General features: G+C 46.5%; 1 protein-coding gene across 2 annotated transcripts in view; it reads right to left on the bottom strand.

Annotated features, from left to right (window-relative positions):
* MAD1L1 (mitotic arrest deficient 1 like 1) overlaps window positions 1–18,350 on the bottom strand; it is a 454,569-nt gene that overhangs the window by 144,959 nt on the left and 291,260 nt on the right. For both annotated transcript variants that reach the window (XM_058569410.1, XM_058569409.1), the window contains one exon: window positions 14,077–14,165. In XM_058569410.1, the coding sequence (XP_058425393.1) occupies window positions 14,077–14,165 (89 nt within the window). The remainder of the gene's footprint in view (window positions 1–14,076; window positions 14,166–18,350) is intronic.

Raw genomic sequence — 18,350 nt, 5'->3', positions numbered from 1 at the left:
TCCAAAAAACCCAGAACCCCATTTCATCATGAAACACATCAGACAAACACGGAGTAGGGACACTCCATGGGCTCCCTGGCCAGTACTGCTGAGGTCGTGAAAAACAGACTGAGAAACTGTCAAAATACATGAAGCAAAAAATGCCAGAACTGGAAGGATAAATAGACAAATCGACAAGTACAGTTTGAGACTTTAAAATTCCTTTCTAAGTAACAAATAGAAATTGTGGACAGAAGATTAGCAAGGACACAGAAGGACTGAACAATACCATGAACCAAACAGATCTAATTGAAATTTTTAGAACACATCACCCAATTATATTGAATTCTTGAATTCTTCTCAAGCACAGATAAAACATTCCCCAAGATAGATCATATTCCTGGGGCATTTAACAAACCTTAACAAATTCTTTAAAATTGAAATTATACAAACTACATTCACAGACCACAACTGCATTAAACCAGATATCAATAACAGAAAGATAACAGGAAAATCTCCAAATATTTGAAAACGTAACAACACACATCACAATAACACACTGTTTAAAGAAGATGACTAATGAAATTAGAAGTGTTTTTAACTGAACAAAAATGAGAATACGCTATTATCAAAATCGTGGGATGCAGTTGAAGCAGTGCTTAGAGAAAAATTTGTAGCCTTAAAAGCTTATATTAGAAAACAAGAAAGATCTCAAACCACTAATCTAAGCTTCTACCTTAAGAAACTAGAAAAAAAGGGAAAAAATGTACGCAAAGCAAGCAGAAGGAAGAATATAAAAAGAACAGAAATCAATGAAATTGAAAACGGAAAAAAATAAGAAAAATAGAAGAAACCAAACACTGGTTCTTTGAAGAGAACAATTAAAATGCAAACCTCCAGGGCCGGCCCCGTGGCTTAGCGGTTAAGTGCGTGTGCTCTGCTACTGGTGGCCCGGGTTCATATCCTGGGCGCGCACCGACACACCGCTTCTCCGGCCGTGCTGAGGCCGAGTCCCATATACAGCAACTAGAAAGATGTGCAACTACGACATACAACTATATACTGGGGCTTTGGGGGAAAAAAAAAAGGAGGAGGATTGGCAATAGATGTTAGCTCAGAGCCGGTCTTCCTCAGCAAAAAGAGGAGGATTAGCATGGATGTTAGCTCAGGGCTGATCTTCCTCAAAAAAAAAAAAAAAAAAAGTTTAAAAAAAAAAGTTTAAAAAAAAAATGCAAACCTCCAGCAAGACTGGCAAAGAAAAAAAGAGAGAAACACAAAGAAACAATATCAGGAATGAGTTTTCCACATCACCAACTCCACACACACAAACCTGACAACTTACATGTAACACTCCAACTCTACAAAACCCAAAATCTACTCAAATTCACCCAAGATAAAATACATAACCTGAATATTTCTATGACTACTAAAGAAATTAAATTGTTAGTTAAAAACCTTCCACAACAGAAATATCCAGGCCTAGGTGGTTTTACTGGGTGCAAACATTTGAAGAAGAAATAATGCCAATTCTACACAATCTCTTTCAAAAAACAGAATAGAAAGGAACACCTCCCAACTCATTTTATGAGGCCAGCATTATGCTGATACAGAACCAGACAAGGACAGTACAATAGAAGAAAACTATAGACCAGTATCCCTCATGAATACAGACTCAAAAATCATCCACAAAACATTAGCAAGTTGAATCCAGTAATATATAAAAAGAACAATACATTACAACCAAAGAGGGTTTATCTTGCGATGGCAGGCTGGTTCAACACTGAAAAATAAATCAATGCAATCTACCACATGGACAGTCTAAAGTAGAAAACCCACATGATCATATCAGTTGATTCAAGGAAAAAGAAGAGATCTGATAAAATTCAACATCCATTCATGATAAATCAAGAATAGAAGGGAACTTCTACATCCTAATAAAAGACACCTACAAAAAACCTATAGCTAAACACCACTCTTAATGGTGAGAGCCTGAATTCTCCCCTCCAGACCAGGAACAAGGCAAGGATGTCCACCTTCGTCCCTCCACCTCAACATTGTACTAGTCTTGACGAGTGCAAAACACAAGTAAAAGAGACCAAAGGCATACCACTTGGAGGAGAAGACATAAAACTGACCAAATTTATAGATAACAGAATATTGTAGAAAATCCCAAGGAATCAATCAAAAATAAAGACCAAAAAACCCTCATAGAACTGATATTTTAATAAGGTTGTAGGATACAAGATGAACAACTCAAAAATCATTTATTTCTGTATAATAGTAATACTGTACAATAGAAAACCAAAATAAAATTTCCAACTGATATAAAAAGACAATTTGGGTATAAATCTAATAAAACACGCAGAATCTGTATACTTAAAAGTACAAAATGCTGATAAGAGAAATCAAAGACTTAAATAGAGATACATACCATGTTCATGGAATGGAAGACCCAGACCCAATGTAATGAGAATGTCAGTTCTGCCCACATTGAAGTATAGATTTAACACAACACCAATCAAAATCCCAGCAGAATTTCTTTTGTAGACATAGACAAACTGATTCTAAAATTTATATGTAAAGTCAAAGGAACTAAAATAACTAAAACAATTTTGAAAAAGAAGAGTGAAATCGGAGGAATCTCACTACTAGATTTTAAAATGTACCACAAGGCTACAGTAATCAAGACAGTGGTGATGGGATAAATGCTTAGATCAGTACAGCAAAATGGAGGGTCCAGAAACAGAAACACAGAAGTATGCCCAGTTGATTTTTGCAAAGGCACAAAGGCAATTCAGTGAAGGAAGGACAGCCTTTATTATAAATGTTGCTGGAGCAATTGAGCATCTTTAGGTAAAAAATAAAATAAAAATAAATTCTGTGTAAGATATTAGGCCTAAACCTCACATCTTACACAAAATTTAACTGAACATAGATCAGAGACTTAAATGTAAAATGTGAAACTATAAAACTTTTAGAAAAAAACACAGGAGAAAATCTTTGATACTCAGGGCAAGGATCATTTTCAGACTTAACATCTAAAAAGAAGTTCCATGAAAGGAAAAATTGATAAATAGGACTTCATCAAAATTAAAGACTTTTGTTCTGTTAAAGACATTGGTAAGAGAATGAAAAAAAAAAAGCTATAGACTAAGAAAATATTTGCAAATCATGAATTTGACAAATGTATATCCAAAATACATAAAGCACTTGCAAAATTCAAAAGTAAGTTAAAAAAAAAACTGGGTAAAATATTTCAACAGACACTTCACTAAGGAGGATACACAGATGGCAACTAAGCACATGAAAAGATGTTCCACATGAGCAGCCATTTGGGAAACACAAGTGAGAGCCATGATGAGACACCTCACAGCTAGCAGTAGGGCTAAGACAGAAATGTGACAACACCAAGTGCTGACAAGGACGGGGAGGCTCTCAAACTATCAGATGTCTCTGTTCTGATGCTCAGTTCTTCTGCATCTCTGCTGCTTTTCCTCTAGTGGTTCTGCCAATGGCTGAGAGTGTTGTATGAAGTCCTGACTATCCCTATACACAATGTTTGTTTCTTTCTCCTTTCAGTTCTATCATTTTTGGCTTCATGTGTTTTTTTTTCTTTGGTGAGGAAGATTAGCCCTGAGCTAACATCTGTTGCCAATCCTCCTCTTTTTGCTGAGGAAGATTGGCCCTGGGCTAACATCTGTGCCCATCTTCCTCTACTTTACATGTGGGATGCCTGCCACAGTGTGGCTTAATGAGCAGTGTGTCGGTTCACACCTGGGATCTGAACCTGCAAACCCTGGGCCACCAAAACGGAGCATGTGAACCTAACCACTATACCACCAGGCCAGCCCCTGGCTTCATGTTTTGAAGTTCTGTTGTTTGGCACATATACATTTAGGATCGTATGTCTTCTTGGTAGACTGATCCTTATGTAATGTCCCTTTTTGTCCACAGTAATTTTCTTTGCTCTGACATGTATTTTATCTAATATTAATTAATTAGTTAATTAATGTAGCCATACCTATTTTGGAAAAAAATTAGTGTTTGCATGCTACATAATTTTTCATCCTTGTATTTTCAATCTACTTATGGTTGAAGTGAGCCTCTTGTAGATAAAATATAATTGGGTCATGCGTTTTTATCCACTCTGCCAATCTCTATCTTGTCATTGGTACATTTAGATCATTTACATTAAAAGATATTACTGATTTCTTATGCTTAAATCTGCCATTTTATGTTTATTCTGTTTGCTCTTTTTCTCTTTCCTTGCCTCCCAGTGGATTACTTGGACATTTTTTAGCATTCCATTTTAATTTATTTGTAGTGGCTTTAAGTCTGTTGCACTGTATAGCTTTTGTAGTGTCTGCTCTAGGTACTAAAATACACATTTGTAGCTCAGCCTCGTGGTACTGGCACTTTACCACCTTGAGTGAAGAGTGGAAACTACCTCCACGCAGGTCCATCTGCCCTCCCCACTTTAAAATGGGAACGGGCATACGTGTTTCATCTGTGGACACTGAGCACCATGACATGATGTCACTGGTCTTCAACCATCGAGTGTCATTCAAAAAAAATGCAAAGAGGACAGTCTGTTATACGTATCTCTATTTTGATCCATTCCATTGATCTTTCCATGTGGCAAGTCCAAGCTTTCCTCTGTCAACTTGTCCCTTCTGTTTGGAAAGCTTCCTCAGCCGTTCGTTTAGAGCAAGACTGTGAGTGACAAATTCTCTTAGTTTTACTTTATCTCAGAACGTCTTCATTTTCCCTTCATCCCTGAAGGATATTTTCACTGGTTGACAATTCTTTTCTCTCAGCAGTTGAAAAATGTTGTGCACTTCATTCCGGCTTTTGCGGTTTCAGATGAGAAATTCACTGTCACTCAAATTGGTGCTCCCTGTAGATAATACAGTGTTTCTCTCTAGCTTCTTTCAAGAATTTTTCTTTGTGTTTATTTTCAGAAGAGTAATTAGCATGTGTCAAGGTGTGGATTTTTGTAGTTTTATACTGTGTGGAGTTCACTCAGCTTCTTAAATCTGTAGGTTTATGCCCTTCACCAAATTTGGGAAATTTTCAGTCATTATTTCTTCCGATATTTTTCTAGCCCCCATCTTTCTCTTCCCTTCTGGGCCTCTAATTAGATGAACACTGTGTCTTATGTTCTCATCCTGCCAATCTCTGAGGCTCTGTTCTCCTTTGTCTGTTTTCCCAGTGAGGTGATTTCTATTGATCTGTCTTTGGTTTCACGCTTTTTTCCTCTCATCTCCAATCGACTGTCGAGCCTGTCCAGCAAGTTCGTTATTTTGGTTATTGTATTTTCCTGGTCTATCATTTCTGCTCGGTGTTTTGTTGTTGTTTGTTTTTTTAATAATTTCTATTTCTTTACTGAGGTTTACCACTTTTTAATTTATTTAAAGAGAATTCGTAACTGTTCAATGAAGCATTTTTATGATTGCTGCTTTAAAATCATCGTCAGGCAACTCGAGCATCTGAGTCCCTGAAGTGTTGTGTCTGTTGTCTTCTCATTCAAACTATGGCTGCCCTGGTTCTGGGTATGATACGAGGTTTCTTCATTGTATCCTGGACACACTGAGCATTACGCTGTGAGATCTGCATCCTAGTCAATCTTCTCTTGGCAGGAAGCTACCCTATTTAGGTGCCAGGTCCAGGGCCCAGCTGGAAGTCCTGCTACCCTTGGGCCCTACTGACACGATGCTGCCCAAGTGGATCCTGCAGACAGTGGAGGTGTAAGCTGGACTCCCCAATGGTCCCACCAACACCAGGGATGGGGAACGAGAGCCACCTCACTACTATGGGGTAGGAGCAGGAGCTTTCTGCTGAGCCTTCTGACCCTGGCTCAGTGCGGGGAGGGAGTGACCAGCCCCCTACCATCTTGCTCTGGCTCTTTGATGTCACCGAGTGGGGGTGCGGCTCAGTGCCCCACTCACCCACTCATACCTCTGCAACGAGTGCCTCCTCCCGTTGATAGGGGCATGGAAGGTCAGCTCCCGTCTAGCCCTGCTGACGCTCCCTGGGCACTGTCAGCTGTGAGGGCTGGAGGTGGATAGTGAGCCCCTGCTGGCCTAGCTGGCACTGCTGGGCAGGGGCTAAATGCTGCTGCTTGCTGCCGTGGGGCAGGGGTGGCAAGGAGACAGGTTTTTCCTGGGCATTTGGCTGGAGTGGGGTGGGTGTTGTCAGAAAGGTTTCCCCTGTGGCCAGGGGCACAGGCCTTTCTTCGAGCTTATGTGTGTGTTGTATGTGTGTATCTGTGGCTGGTCCGCATCAGTCTCTGCAGCTCCTTGTCCAGGTACACGGGCATCAGTAAGGAAACTTGGAACTCACCTCCACACCATTCCTCAAGTCCTGGGTCCCGATGCAGGCCACCCTCTCTCCACCTTGCAGGGTCCTCCTCGCTTGTTGTGTCATGTCAGGGTTTTGAGTTGTAAGGAGGAGGACCTGGGAGGAATGGGGCTACTCCATTTGACCAGAACCGTAAGTTGAAGATCTTTAAAAACCAGCATCTCCACATCCTCTTCTGCAGTTTATTTTATACCGTCTCTCCCTGTCTTTGAAGAATACCTGAGGTTTCTTTTCTTGAGAGAGAAAACATCAGGTCTCTGGGCTGAGGGATAACAGATAAAGGGCAAAGTTACCTCCAGTACACAGGGTTACAGAAACATTTCCAGTGATGCTGAGCTTCCTACACTCTCCAGACAGGAGTGTCCCCCCAAGATGTGATCAGGCCAAGAGAAAAGACCAAAGACGGCAGTGTTGAGGGCTCCCCAGTGAGACAGCCCAGCCACGTTCCACTAAAGTGAAGCCACAGGAGCCAAGGCACAGGGCCTCTCCAAGGAGCTGCTCGGGGCCCTGCTCCTAACATGAGCAGACAGCCGGGACCACCGCACACCTGATAGCATCCAGCACAAAAGACCAAGGTCCAAACCACCAAGTGACGGAAAAAAGCAGCTTAGAGGAAACGGAGTGCACAAAGAGAAGAAACTTCAGAAAGTCCCTCAAACATCAAAGAGACAGTGGACACACTGCATTCATTAACATCAACAAAATGTTTTATATGTAAACGAATATTCAAAGAACAATAAGGAAACAACAAAAGAATATCAGGAAACAAAGTATGATAGAAGAAATAAAGGACAGGATGATAAATTTGAGAAAATTTTACAGAAAGTAAAAGATGGAAGATAGGGTCAAAAATGTTTTTAAAACAGAACTAATTCAGGAAGTTCAACATTCAAATAATACTCTCAGGAAGAAGAAATAGAGAAAATGGAAGGGAAGTAATAATCAGTGAATAATTCAAGAGAATTCCCAAGAACTGAAGGATATGAGAGACCAGATTGAAAGGCCACTGTCTCCCCAGCACAACACGTAAAAACAGACCACGCCAAAGGACCTTTGTGACATTTCAGAATACTGGGGCAAGGAAAAGATTCTTTGGGCCTTTGGAGAGAAGAGACGCAGGCACATGCAGAGGATCCGGATCTGAAGGCTCTGCTCTAGGGCATGACCGCCTGTACCGCCCACCGCAGGGTCAATGCAAGGAGTAGAGAGACATGATAATTCAACTGTGGGCACAGGTCCTGTGACGTGGTCACCAGCCCCACACTGCAGAACCCAGGGGTGGATGCCCCTGTTGTTACTGGCTGCCGGGCAGTGGGTCAGCAGAGAGGGCCCAGCTTTGGTTGTCAGGGGACTGCTCATGGTGGTGCCTGCAGCCCAGTGGGAGGAGTCTCCCTGACCATGGGCTTCCCCAACTCCAGCCTCCAGATAGAGCTGCGGGGGCTAGGGGGCAGTGTGAGGCCACAAAGGCTCCCAAGGGTTCGCCCTGGCCTCCCTGATCAAGACTGGGACCCTCGCTGCTGGCTGGAAAGCTCATGACCAGCACCCTCTGGACAAAGCCCTCAGCCCAGAGCACCAGCGTTTGAGGGCTGCCTCATCCTGGCTGCAGCTACCTTTCAAATGGCATCACTTGCTGAAGCCATAGACCCAGGCCCAAGGCAGCAGCAGGTCTGAAACAAATGGAGGCTGGTTCTGATTTCGAGGCCCGGGTTGGGGGTGGTGACTGCGCGGCCTTGCCCCTCTCCAGCTGAGCTGCGTCTCAGCTCAGCCAGCCACTCTGGAGGCTCAGAGGGCAGGGGCTGTGCTTCCTGATTGCAGGCTCAAGGGTGGACAGAAAGCAGGGGTGTTGAACAAGGATTTGTTCAATAAAAGGTATTTTTTTATTGATGTTTTAATGGTTTCTAACATTGTAAAATTTTGGGTTGTACATTATTGTTTGTCCATCACCATATATATGACTCCCTTCACCCCTTGTGCCCACCCCCCACCCCCAATGCCCCTGGTAACCACAGTCCAGTTTTCTCTGTCCATGTGTTGGTTTATATTCCACATATGAGTGAGATAATACAGTGTTTGTCTTTCTCTTTCTGGCTTATTTCACTTAACATAATACGCTCCAGGCCCATCCGTGTTGTTGCAAATGGGACGATTTTGTCTTTTTTTATGGCTGAGTAGTATTCCATTGTATATATATACCACATTTTCTTAATCCAGTCGTCAGTCGAGGGACACTTAGGTTGCTTCCACTTCTTGGCTATGGTGAATAACGCTGCAATGAACATAGGGGTGCATAAGCCTCTTTGGATTGTTGATTTCAGGTTCATTGCATAGATTCCCAGTAGTGGGATGGCTGGATCATAGGGCATCTCTATTTTTAATTCTTTGAGGAATCTCCATACCGTTTTCCATAGAGGCGGCACCAATTTGCATTCCCACCAGCTGTGTATGAGGGTTCCTGTTTCTCCACATCCTCTCCAACATTTGTTGTTTTTTGTCTTGGTGATTATAGCCATTCTAACGGGCGTGAGGTGGTATCTTAGTGTTGTCTTGATTTGCATTTCCCTGATGATTAGTGATGTTGAGCATCTTTTCATGTGCCTATTGGTCATCTGTGTATCTTCCTTGGACAAGTGTCTCTTCATTTCCTCTGCCCATTTTTTGATAGGGTTGTTTGTTTTTTTGTTGTTCAGTTGTGTGAGTTCTTTATATATTATGGAGATCAACCCCTTGTCAGATGTATGTTTTGCAAATATTCTCTCCCAGCTGGTTGGTTGTCTGTTCATCTTGATTCTGGTTTCATTTGTCTTATAAAAGCTCTTTAATCTGATAAAGTCCCACTTGTTTATTTTTTCTTTAGTTTCCCTAGTCTGGGTAGGCATGTCATCCGAAAAGATTCCTTTAAAACCAATGTCAAATAGTGTGTTGCCTATATTTTCTTCTATGAGTTTTATAGTTTCAGGTCTCACCTTCAGGTCTTTGATCCATTTTGAGTTAATTTTTGTGAATGGCCATAGCACATGGTCCACATTCATTCTTTTGCATGTGGCTGTCCAGTTTTCCCAACACCATTTATTGAAGAGACTTTCCTTTCTCCATTGCATGTTCTTAGCACCTTTGTCGAAAATTAGCTGTCCGTATATGTGTGGTTTTATTTCTGGGCTTTCAATTCTGTTCCATTGATCTGTGTGTCTGTTTTTGTACCAGTACCATGCTGTTTTGATTACTATTGCTTTGTAGTATGTTTTGAAGTCAGGGATTGTGATGCCTCCTGCTTTGTTCTTTTTTCTTAGGATTTCTTTAGCTATTCGGGGTCTTTTGTTGCCCCATATAAATTTTAGTATTCTTTTTTCTATTTCTGTGAAGAATGTCATTGGGATTCTGATTGGGATTGCATTGAACCTGTAGATTGCTTTAGGTAATACAGACATTTTAACTATGTTTATTCTTCCAATCCACGTGCATGGGATATCTTTCCATTTCTTTATGTCATCATGGATTTCTTTCAATAATGTCTTGTAGTTCTCATTGTATAGGTCCTTCACCTCCTTGGTAAGATTTATTCCTAGGTATTTTATTCTTTTTGATGCAATTGTACATGGTATTATCTTTTTGAGCTCTCTTTCTGTTAGTTCATTATTAGCATACAGAAATGCAACTGATTTTTGTAGATTGATTTTGTACCCTGCAACTTTGCTGTAGTTGTTGATTGTTTCTAATAGTTTTCCAACAGATTCTTTAGGGTTTTCTATATATACAATCATGTCATCTGCAAATAGTGAGAGTTTCACTTCTTCGTTACCTATTTAGATTCCTTTTATTCCTTTTTCTTGAATAAAAGGTATTTTTTAAAAAAGAGTAATAAGAGCCTAGCACCTTGCAGTTTGGAAAGGGTGTGGGTGGGACCACGGGGCATCGTGCCATCCTCTGAGGGCCCCCAACAGCCAAGGGCCCCTCAGCCCCCAGAACCAGGGGTCTCCATGTGGCTGGAAACAGGCCTGGGGCTGGGCGGGTACGTCAGCAGGACCCGGACAGCAGTGAGTGCGCCATGGAGCGGGGACTAAATCCAGAGTCACTAAATCCAGACAACATTCAGGATTTGCTAGAGCTGCTCTCTGACAGCAGAAAAGAAAGAACCCAGATTTGTTCCAGTTGAAAGGGTCCTTTGGCTATTGCCACTTAAATATATATACATATAATTTCTCACGTACACATTTAATATATCACATGTACTTAATATATTGTATATACTGAACATATACATAATTCATACATAACAAATCTGTCTGCGTGCGTGTGTGTGAATGACAGAGGCACAGCCTGCGCCATCCCTGTCCTCTGGGAAGAAGGGGTCCCCAGGTCCCCTGTGTGAGCAATGCCGGCCCCGGGCCCTGGGCCCCCATGCCCGGCCGTGCTCACAGTGAAGGGCGCTGGCTGTGTGGAGGCTGTGGGGTGGGGTGACAGATGACAGGCCATCAGCAGTCCGCTTTGTCTTCCTCTGAACCGACCACTTCAGTCAACGCTGCTTGGTGAATTTTAGAGATTTGCAGCAAAAGCACTTCACGCTCCAGAGGAGGAGAGAGATTAAGAAGACACCTCGGTTTTCATTCAGAGGGAAGCCTTTCTGAAGCCTCTCTTGCCCATGAAGGATGGTGGCTACAGGGACGGGGTGACAGTGAAGGCCTGTGTGCATGCGCCCCCCCGCCCCGAGCCCCTCACTTGCCCCCAGAGAAGCTGAGGGGGCAGCACGGGCCCCACCAGGCCTTGTTTTCCACCCGCTGGGCTGGGTTCTGGGGCTCCCCGAGCCTGCTGACAGCTGCGTTACGCCAGCACCCTGTCCCCACTGCGAGGGCTAAGGGGGAACCCCAAACGGGGCCGTGAGGCCGGGAAGGGTGTGCAGTGCCCAGAGCAGAAGCCTGGACGTCCGTGTGCACTGTCAGCCCCAGGTCAGCCCCATCTGCTTGGCTCTGCCACCCGCCCCCCATGAGCAGCTGGACACGGGGAGCACGAGGCGCAGCACCTCCCAGCAAAGCGCTGTATGCAAGTGCTGCCCGATTCTAGTCATCAGCCACAGAGGCTCTTCTCTCCACAGCTGCGTCCTCCAAACGAGTTGGTTGGGACAAGAAGCTTGGATCTTGATGTAGAAGATACCATTGATAAAGTCTTTTATTTAGATTTTTATAAATAAATAAAAAGGAATAAATCCAAAGCATGCCAGCCTACACAAGTCTGATAGATGCCTGGCCGAGCTCACGTCAACAGCAGATGAGAGCCTGTCTGAGAGAGGAGAGCGCCGTGCGGCAGCAGGACGGCCCCACCTGGTGGCTCAGGGACCGCAGGCTCCCCAGGTGGGGCAGGCCGCTTCTCCTCTCCTGCCACAGAGGAAGGATGCCACGCAAGGCTGGTGAGAACTAAGGCAAACACCCCAAATCTCATCACTCTCCTCCATCCATCACTAAAGAGCCCAGCCATGGCTCCCAGGGACAGAGGGACCACGGCTCCACCTGCCTCATGGGGCATTCGAGGCCCTTTAGGATTTGGTACCAATCACGCCAGCCCTGTCCCCCAGGACTTCTCGCCGCCCCATGAAGGTGCCCCTGCGGCCACCTGGGACAGCCCCACTCTGCCTCTCCTTCTTGTCCAATTATTAAGACCCACTCAACTGCCACCAGCTCTCTGAGGCCCTCGAGCCCATCCCTGTGATTGCAGGAAGTACCTCATCAATAGATTGGGGCTGCTCCCCAAAGTCAGGTTATTGGAGGGGTGTTTTATTCATCTCTGCACACAGACGGCTGACTGCAGCTGGAAAGGGGTGTTCCCACAGCAAAGGCTCGGCCGGCACATGGCTGGAGAGACAGCTGATCCACCCCTGCCAAGGGCCCCTTCCATCTCCGCACCCTGGGCAGCCAAGGATGCTTTCCAGCTATAAATGTGGTTGTGTCACTCATCTGCTGTGAAACCTTTGATGGCTCCTCTTTGCTCTTGGGAACAAGGCCACAATCCGTACAAGGCCTGGAGTATCTGGCCCTAGCCTGGGCCCCATCCGCCCTGCTGGTCTCTCTCCTTCATTACAGTGCCTTCCCTCCCACATCACGTCCTCACAACCTGCCTCCTCTCCCACCTCGACTAACCCTCCTGGCCCCCAGCCCCACCCGGCTTCAGCCTTCACTCACACACATCCCTGGGAGCTGCCCCATGCCTCCACACAAGGGCAGACCCCACAGACGCCTCCTCACGAGGGCAGACCCCAGAGACGCCTCCTCACGAGGGCAGACCCCACAGACGCATGCTCCTATGGCACCTCTGCCGCACTTCCCACCATCTGTCATTACACAGGCACGATTCTATATGAATAATATCCCCCTAAATCCCCACTGAATGGTAAAATTCAGGAAGACAAAAAGATGTGTCCTTGCTCACCATTATTCATCCTCAGGCTCAGCCGTGAGGAAGCGCATGGCACACACTCAGTCTCTGAACAAGTGAATGACTGAACAAATGAATAGCAAGCAAGCAACTTCAGAATCTGGTGGGTCCCCAGAGACAGCTCTTCATGAGACCAAGGTCCATACATGAGAGATGCTTTGGAAATGATAGAGAAAACCTGGAATCCAGAAGAGGCCATGACTACCACTTAGCCCTAACTGTGGGCCAGGACATACAACCTGCAAAGTAGGCAATCCCACCACTTCTGACTAGAAACAGAACCTCGGGGAGAGGGTGTGCCACTGTCAAGGCCATTCAGCCACAGGGGAGAGCCAGACTTCTCCAGGTGGGCTGGGCCGAGGCTGCAGCTCTCCCTAACTCCCCACTGTCTCACTGAGTGACCAGCGTCTTCATCCATCTGGTGGACACCGGAGCCATCTGGGTCCCAGGTCTGTCTCCTGTGACCCACAGAAGCAGCTCATGGGGGAGGAAACTGGACACACCATGCCTGGCCTGTGGCAGATGTTCGGAGCAGAGGAGTTGGCTGATGGCACCGGAGCACCCCAAAGCCGAGGGCCGCTCGGACTGCGCTCCCCCTGCACCCAGAGATTCTAGAGGGACATTGTCAACTTGCCCATTAGCCACTTTCCAATTACAAATGGCAACAGCAGGGCCAACATAGGGACCCAAGAAGAGCCAGGAGCAGGCTTCTCAGCGAGTTCTGCCTATGTCTCCCTGTGTCCAGGGTAAGCGAGAGGAAGAGAGCTCTAGGAAAGGAATCCAGCCACGCCTCTCCTAAGAAGTGCTGCTGTGCCGGAACGGGGTCAGGAGAAACAGCGAAAGTGCTCCCCGGGAGTCGCGGGGGCTGTTCGCGTGCTCGCCTGGAACGGAGCCTGAAGATGGCCTGCTAACACACTGGAGCACGGCTAGCTGGGCTGCTGCTTTGTGAGTAATTCTCTTCTGGAACCGGGTTGGTTCTGCATTGGCTCTGAACAAGCCAGTGCTCCCAGTCCCCGAAGCCCCTGGAAGCAGTGTGGAAGGCAGAGGGGCTGCTCCTGTCGGCTCTGTTTTGCTGGCAACAAAGACAGGCCCCATCAGAGAGTGCTGTGACACGAGCCTCTGTTCTCCTCTGTCCTGAGCCTGGGAACAGCCTGAAAAGGGATGTGAAAAAAGCCCAAACCAGCGGAGACCAGTTCCTCTGCAGAGAGGACACTAAGTGGATGGAACGTGATTTAAGAAGACGACATCCTCCAGGAAGACGACAGAGGAGAGAGGCGCAAACAGACTCCTGGTGCTGCCGCGGAGTGAGGCACGTACCTGAGTGAGCTCACCTCCTCCCTGGAGAACAGGAAGGTCTGCTCAGCGGGGTCTGACTGAGACTTCAGCATCTTCAGCTCCATCTCCAGCTAGGAGAAAACACAGGACGAGGGTCAGCTGGGACGGGTGCTGCTGGAGCCCCTTCACCAGGGGGCTTCCAAGAACCCTCGGCCAGGCACCTGAAATCCAGAAGGCGGCATCCAGTTTCCCTCGGCAGTGGGGCAGGATCCCCACCTCGTGTGGGGAAGCTGGTGGGAGACACCATTCTCCTGGCTCCCTCATCTCCTAGGAACCCAGAGACCTGAAGGTGCCAGACCTTAAAGTATTCTAGCTTGTGCAAACACAACTTCTTTCTCTTTTTTAGCACTTGTCTCCAGAATAGCAACAGAGACACACAGTCATTCTGGAGTATGTTGAGGGGAAATATGAAAATCTGAGGAAAATGAGGATGCAGCAGTTGGAAAGAACATATTCTAAATTTACCGATGCTTTGATCTGTGTTAACAGTCACGGGATTTTATTTATTTGCTACTTCAAATTCCTCTATAGAATGACAGGTGATGCAGATTGCCCGGAAGGGAACATGGATTTTCACACACCTGGGGGAAGGGAGGCGGGTAGGGAGCCAGATGCACTGAAGGCTCCAGAAAGAGCAGGAAGTAGACTCCCACCCAGTGGTCCTGGGCAGAGGAACAAGAAGGGGCAGGATGGGCCCGGTGCAAAGCAGTCAGACTCCGGGCTGGGACCTTCCCATGAGTGAGCCCCTGGCTCCGGCGGGGCAGCACTCGGCTGCCTTGGGCTTCAAAGGCCCCTCTGACCAGACAGCTTCTCTAAGGGACTTGAGGCCTCTGATGGCCTCAAACACTGCCAACAGCCTGGAAGCACACACTCAAGCCTTGTCAGCTGGTTGCAGGCTCAGTGTCGCTGTCCTCTGACTGGGCTCTGGCCATTCCTCAGGGCCTCCCCCACCCACAAGGCAGCTTAGTCCTCAGGGCATGTGAATCAGTAAGAGAGGAGGGCCAAGCGCAGGGGCTAGAGGGAGGGAGGGAAGCCCTGGTGTCATTCCAGCTCTGCCACTTACTGGCTCTGCACCCAGGCCACTTGGCCTCCTTCCCACCTTCACTGTCAGTACCAGGTAACTCTTGCTCTTCCCGCTGGTCCCACAAAATGGACCTCCTTCCCTGACCCCAGCTCCCTGCTGAGAGCGCTCCTGCACCCAGTGCTGTTGGTCAGGGCACTGAGCTGGATCTGATCAGGGTCTGCGTGTCTGACTGCTGTACGCCCAGTTCCTGGACCAGAACAGGAGCTCAGTAACTACTGGTAGAACAAGAGTCTCCATGTGAGAGGGAGGCAGGCACCGTGCTGAGCCAGAGATGCAAGAACCCAGATCCAAACCACCAGCCTGTACTCAGGCCCCTCAGCGTGCACCCAGGATGATCTCCATACTCTCGCACAGACGCGGGTTCTGAGGCTCCTTCATACGATTCTCACACTCTGGTGGTTTTGTGGCTGTCTCAGACCGTGTGCTCAGTGCCCCCCAATTTCTCAGGTGTTTAGCTTGCCCACAAGGAAATGAGCAGGTGAGGAGAGGAGGCAGTTGCCCCTCATTTTTTTACAGGGCTTTCCAGGAAGGCACAGTCCACGTGGCGGGTGCAGCACCAAGAACTGGGGGCGGCCGAGAGCTCCCAGCTCCTGCACCAGCACGTGAACGATGCTATATCCTGTGCTGAGATGGACAGGATGGGATCAGCAAGGAAGGCACTGTGACAGATTAGCAAGGACGGACTGACGGGAGGAGAGCAGGGCACATTTCCACTTATCTGCCTTCCGGGCCTAAATGAACAGCCCAACGTCTGCTGTGCTTGCTTCTTGAAAACATTCTCTCCAGGCCATTTCTAGAAAGGTCCTCCTTGGGCAACCTGATTTAGGAATTCTTGGGCCCAAGGCATCCAGTCTATGAAGCCCCAATATTAACTATCAAGGTCCCTGGAAGAAACCTTGCTCCTAAATGGGACCAATGTATAAGTGGGTGACCCCAGTCCTGCCCCCAAATAGGACCAATGCACAACCAGGTGACCTCAATCCTGTGCCCAAACAGGACCAATGCACAACCAAGTGACCCCAGTCCTGCCCCTCAAAATGGACCAATGCACAACTGGGTGACCCCAATCCTGCCCCCAAACAGGACCAACACACAACTGGTGACCCAATCTTGCTGAACAAGCATGAGCACCCTCTGGACCATGTTTCTAGAATGGCCTCGGCAAAGTTCGCAAAGGCAGAGGAGAAGGGTCAGAACCCAGTGACATGTGGCCCACACCTGACCTCCCTGAACTCTGGTGCCGCCAGCACCTACTGAGCTAGCCACTTGCACTGACAGATGACAGGTGCCTCTCACAGCATGCCTTCTGTCATTAGGGTGATGTCTCACTTTACAAAGTAAGCACTAAGTGACCACTTAGTGGTATCACAAGATGGTGTCGCAATGTGGAACAAAACCTGTTCATATTCCAGAAGAAGCAACATTCACCGTGTCCTGTGGCCCTCTCCCATTATTCCCACCTCCCCCAGAAAGCTGGCACTCAGATGAAGTTTCCTCCTAGGAACCAAGTTATCTTGATGCACGGAACACTCTCTGTCACTTTTCTCTGAACTGTCTGGGTTCAGTCACTCCTTTCTGATGCCACCCAGACTGCTGACCTAGCAGCTGGTGGTCCCTGCCTTTTGCGGTGAGGTTCAGCTCACAATGGTCTTTGCTGGGTGGGCTCCCAGAAAGCCCTTGTCCTAACTGTGCCCATCCTCATGGCCACAGCCGAACAGACTAGTAGACACACTGGACCAAGAAGATTCTCTCCTGGAGGGACACAGGACAGGGCCTGAGAGTCCAGTCTGGGCTGATCCATCTCTCTCTGTTTGTTGGGTGGTGGGGCTGATCTCTTGAGCAGAGGAGATGCACATCTTAAGCACGTCTCCATTCTTCCCCTTCTTGTTACAAAAATGGGAAGATATCCTACACGTTGCTTTATACCTTTCTTTTTTCACTTAATATATTGTGGAGATGTTTCCAAACCAGTGCATAGAGAGCTTCCTGGTTCATTTCTGTGGCTTAATAGAACTCCACCATGTGGGTACCCATCTCTTATTTAACAGTCTCCTACCGACAAACTGCTTCCCATATGACAGTGTTATAGTCAATGCAGAGGTGACCCAGCTCTTAGACACTCTGGTTCCCATGTGTGCAAGTTCATCTCAGGATGACCTCTCACGAGCCATTCTGCAGGGTCAAAGGGCATGTCCATTTGTAGTTTCGTCAGACACTGGCAGGCTGCCCTTAGGAGACGAACTACATGCCCCAATACTATGTATCAAAAGGCTCGATCGCTTCCCACGATTTAATACTCCACTTTATCACTCACTAAAGTTCTGTTTGTAACCGGGTCTGCTTCTGACATCCTATTCTGTTCCACTATTCTGTCCACAAGAATCTTACAATCTTGGGATCCTTTCTCTCCCCATCCTATCCCACCCCTCTACCATCAAAAAAAAAAAAAAAAAAAAAAAAACATCAAAAGTCTTTAAAAAACTGTTTTAAACGTACAAGGTAACTTGGGAGAACTCACGTCTCAGGGTACTGGCTTCCTGCTAAAAGCACACAGCCCCCCTTCTCACGGACACAAGTCGTCTTTCAGAACTCGCAAGAGCTTGTGGAAGGTCCCCCATTCAGGTCCTACAAATTCCCTGTAGGCCCTTAGTCTTGGGTATTTTTTCTTTTTGCCTTTTTTTGTTGTTGGTGTTGTAAATGGGGGCATTTCTTCTACTCTCTCTGTAACTTGTTTTTGTATATATATATGACTTTTTAAATTTCTGCATGTGGTTTCCCATCCTTTACTAAATTCTCTGGCTGACTACAGTCATTTTCAGCTGACTGTCTCGGCACACAATCATGTAGCTGCAAAGAATGATCACTTCCCTCCTCCCTCCCAACATTTTATACCTTTGATTTCTTCCTCATCTCTAATTTTGATGACTAGTATCTCCAGAATAGTAAATTATAGCTGTAATACTGGCCGTCCTTGTTTGTGGCTTCACTGAAACTGAATCTAGGATCTTCTTATTTATAGCATGTCAGTTTTTGGTTGAAAAAGATATATTTTATCATGTTGAGAAATTACCCACATATTCATATTTTAAGAGTTTTTAATCAAGACCGAATGTTACATTTTGCCAAATGTCTCTTCAGCAAACATGGAGAAGATACCCTATGAACTGATATC

Source organism: Diceros bicornis, chromosome 26, assembly GCF_020826845.1.
Source record: "Diceros bicornis minor isolate mBicDic1 chromosome 26, mDicBic1.mat.cur, whole genome shotgun sequence".
In the NCBI taxonomy this organism is placed as follows: Eukaryota; Metazoa; Chordata; class Mammalia; order Perissodactyla; family Rhinocerotidae; genus Diceros; species Diceros bicornis.
This window is presented reverse-complemented; position numbering and strand designations above follow the sequence as displayed.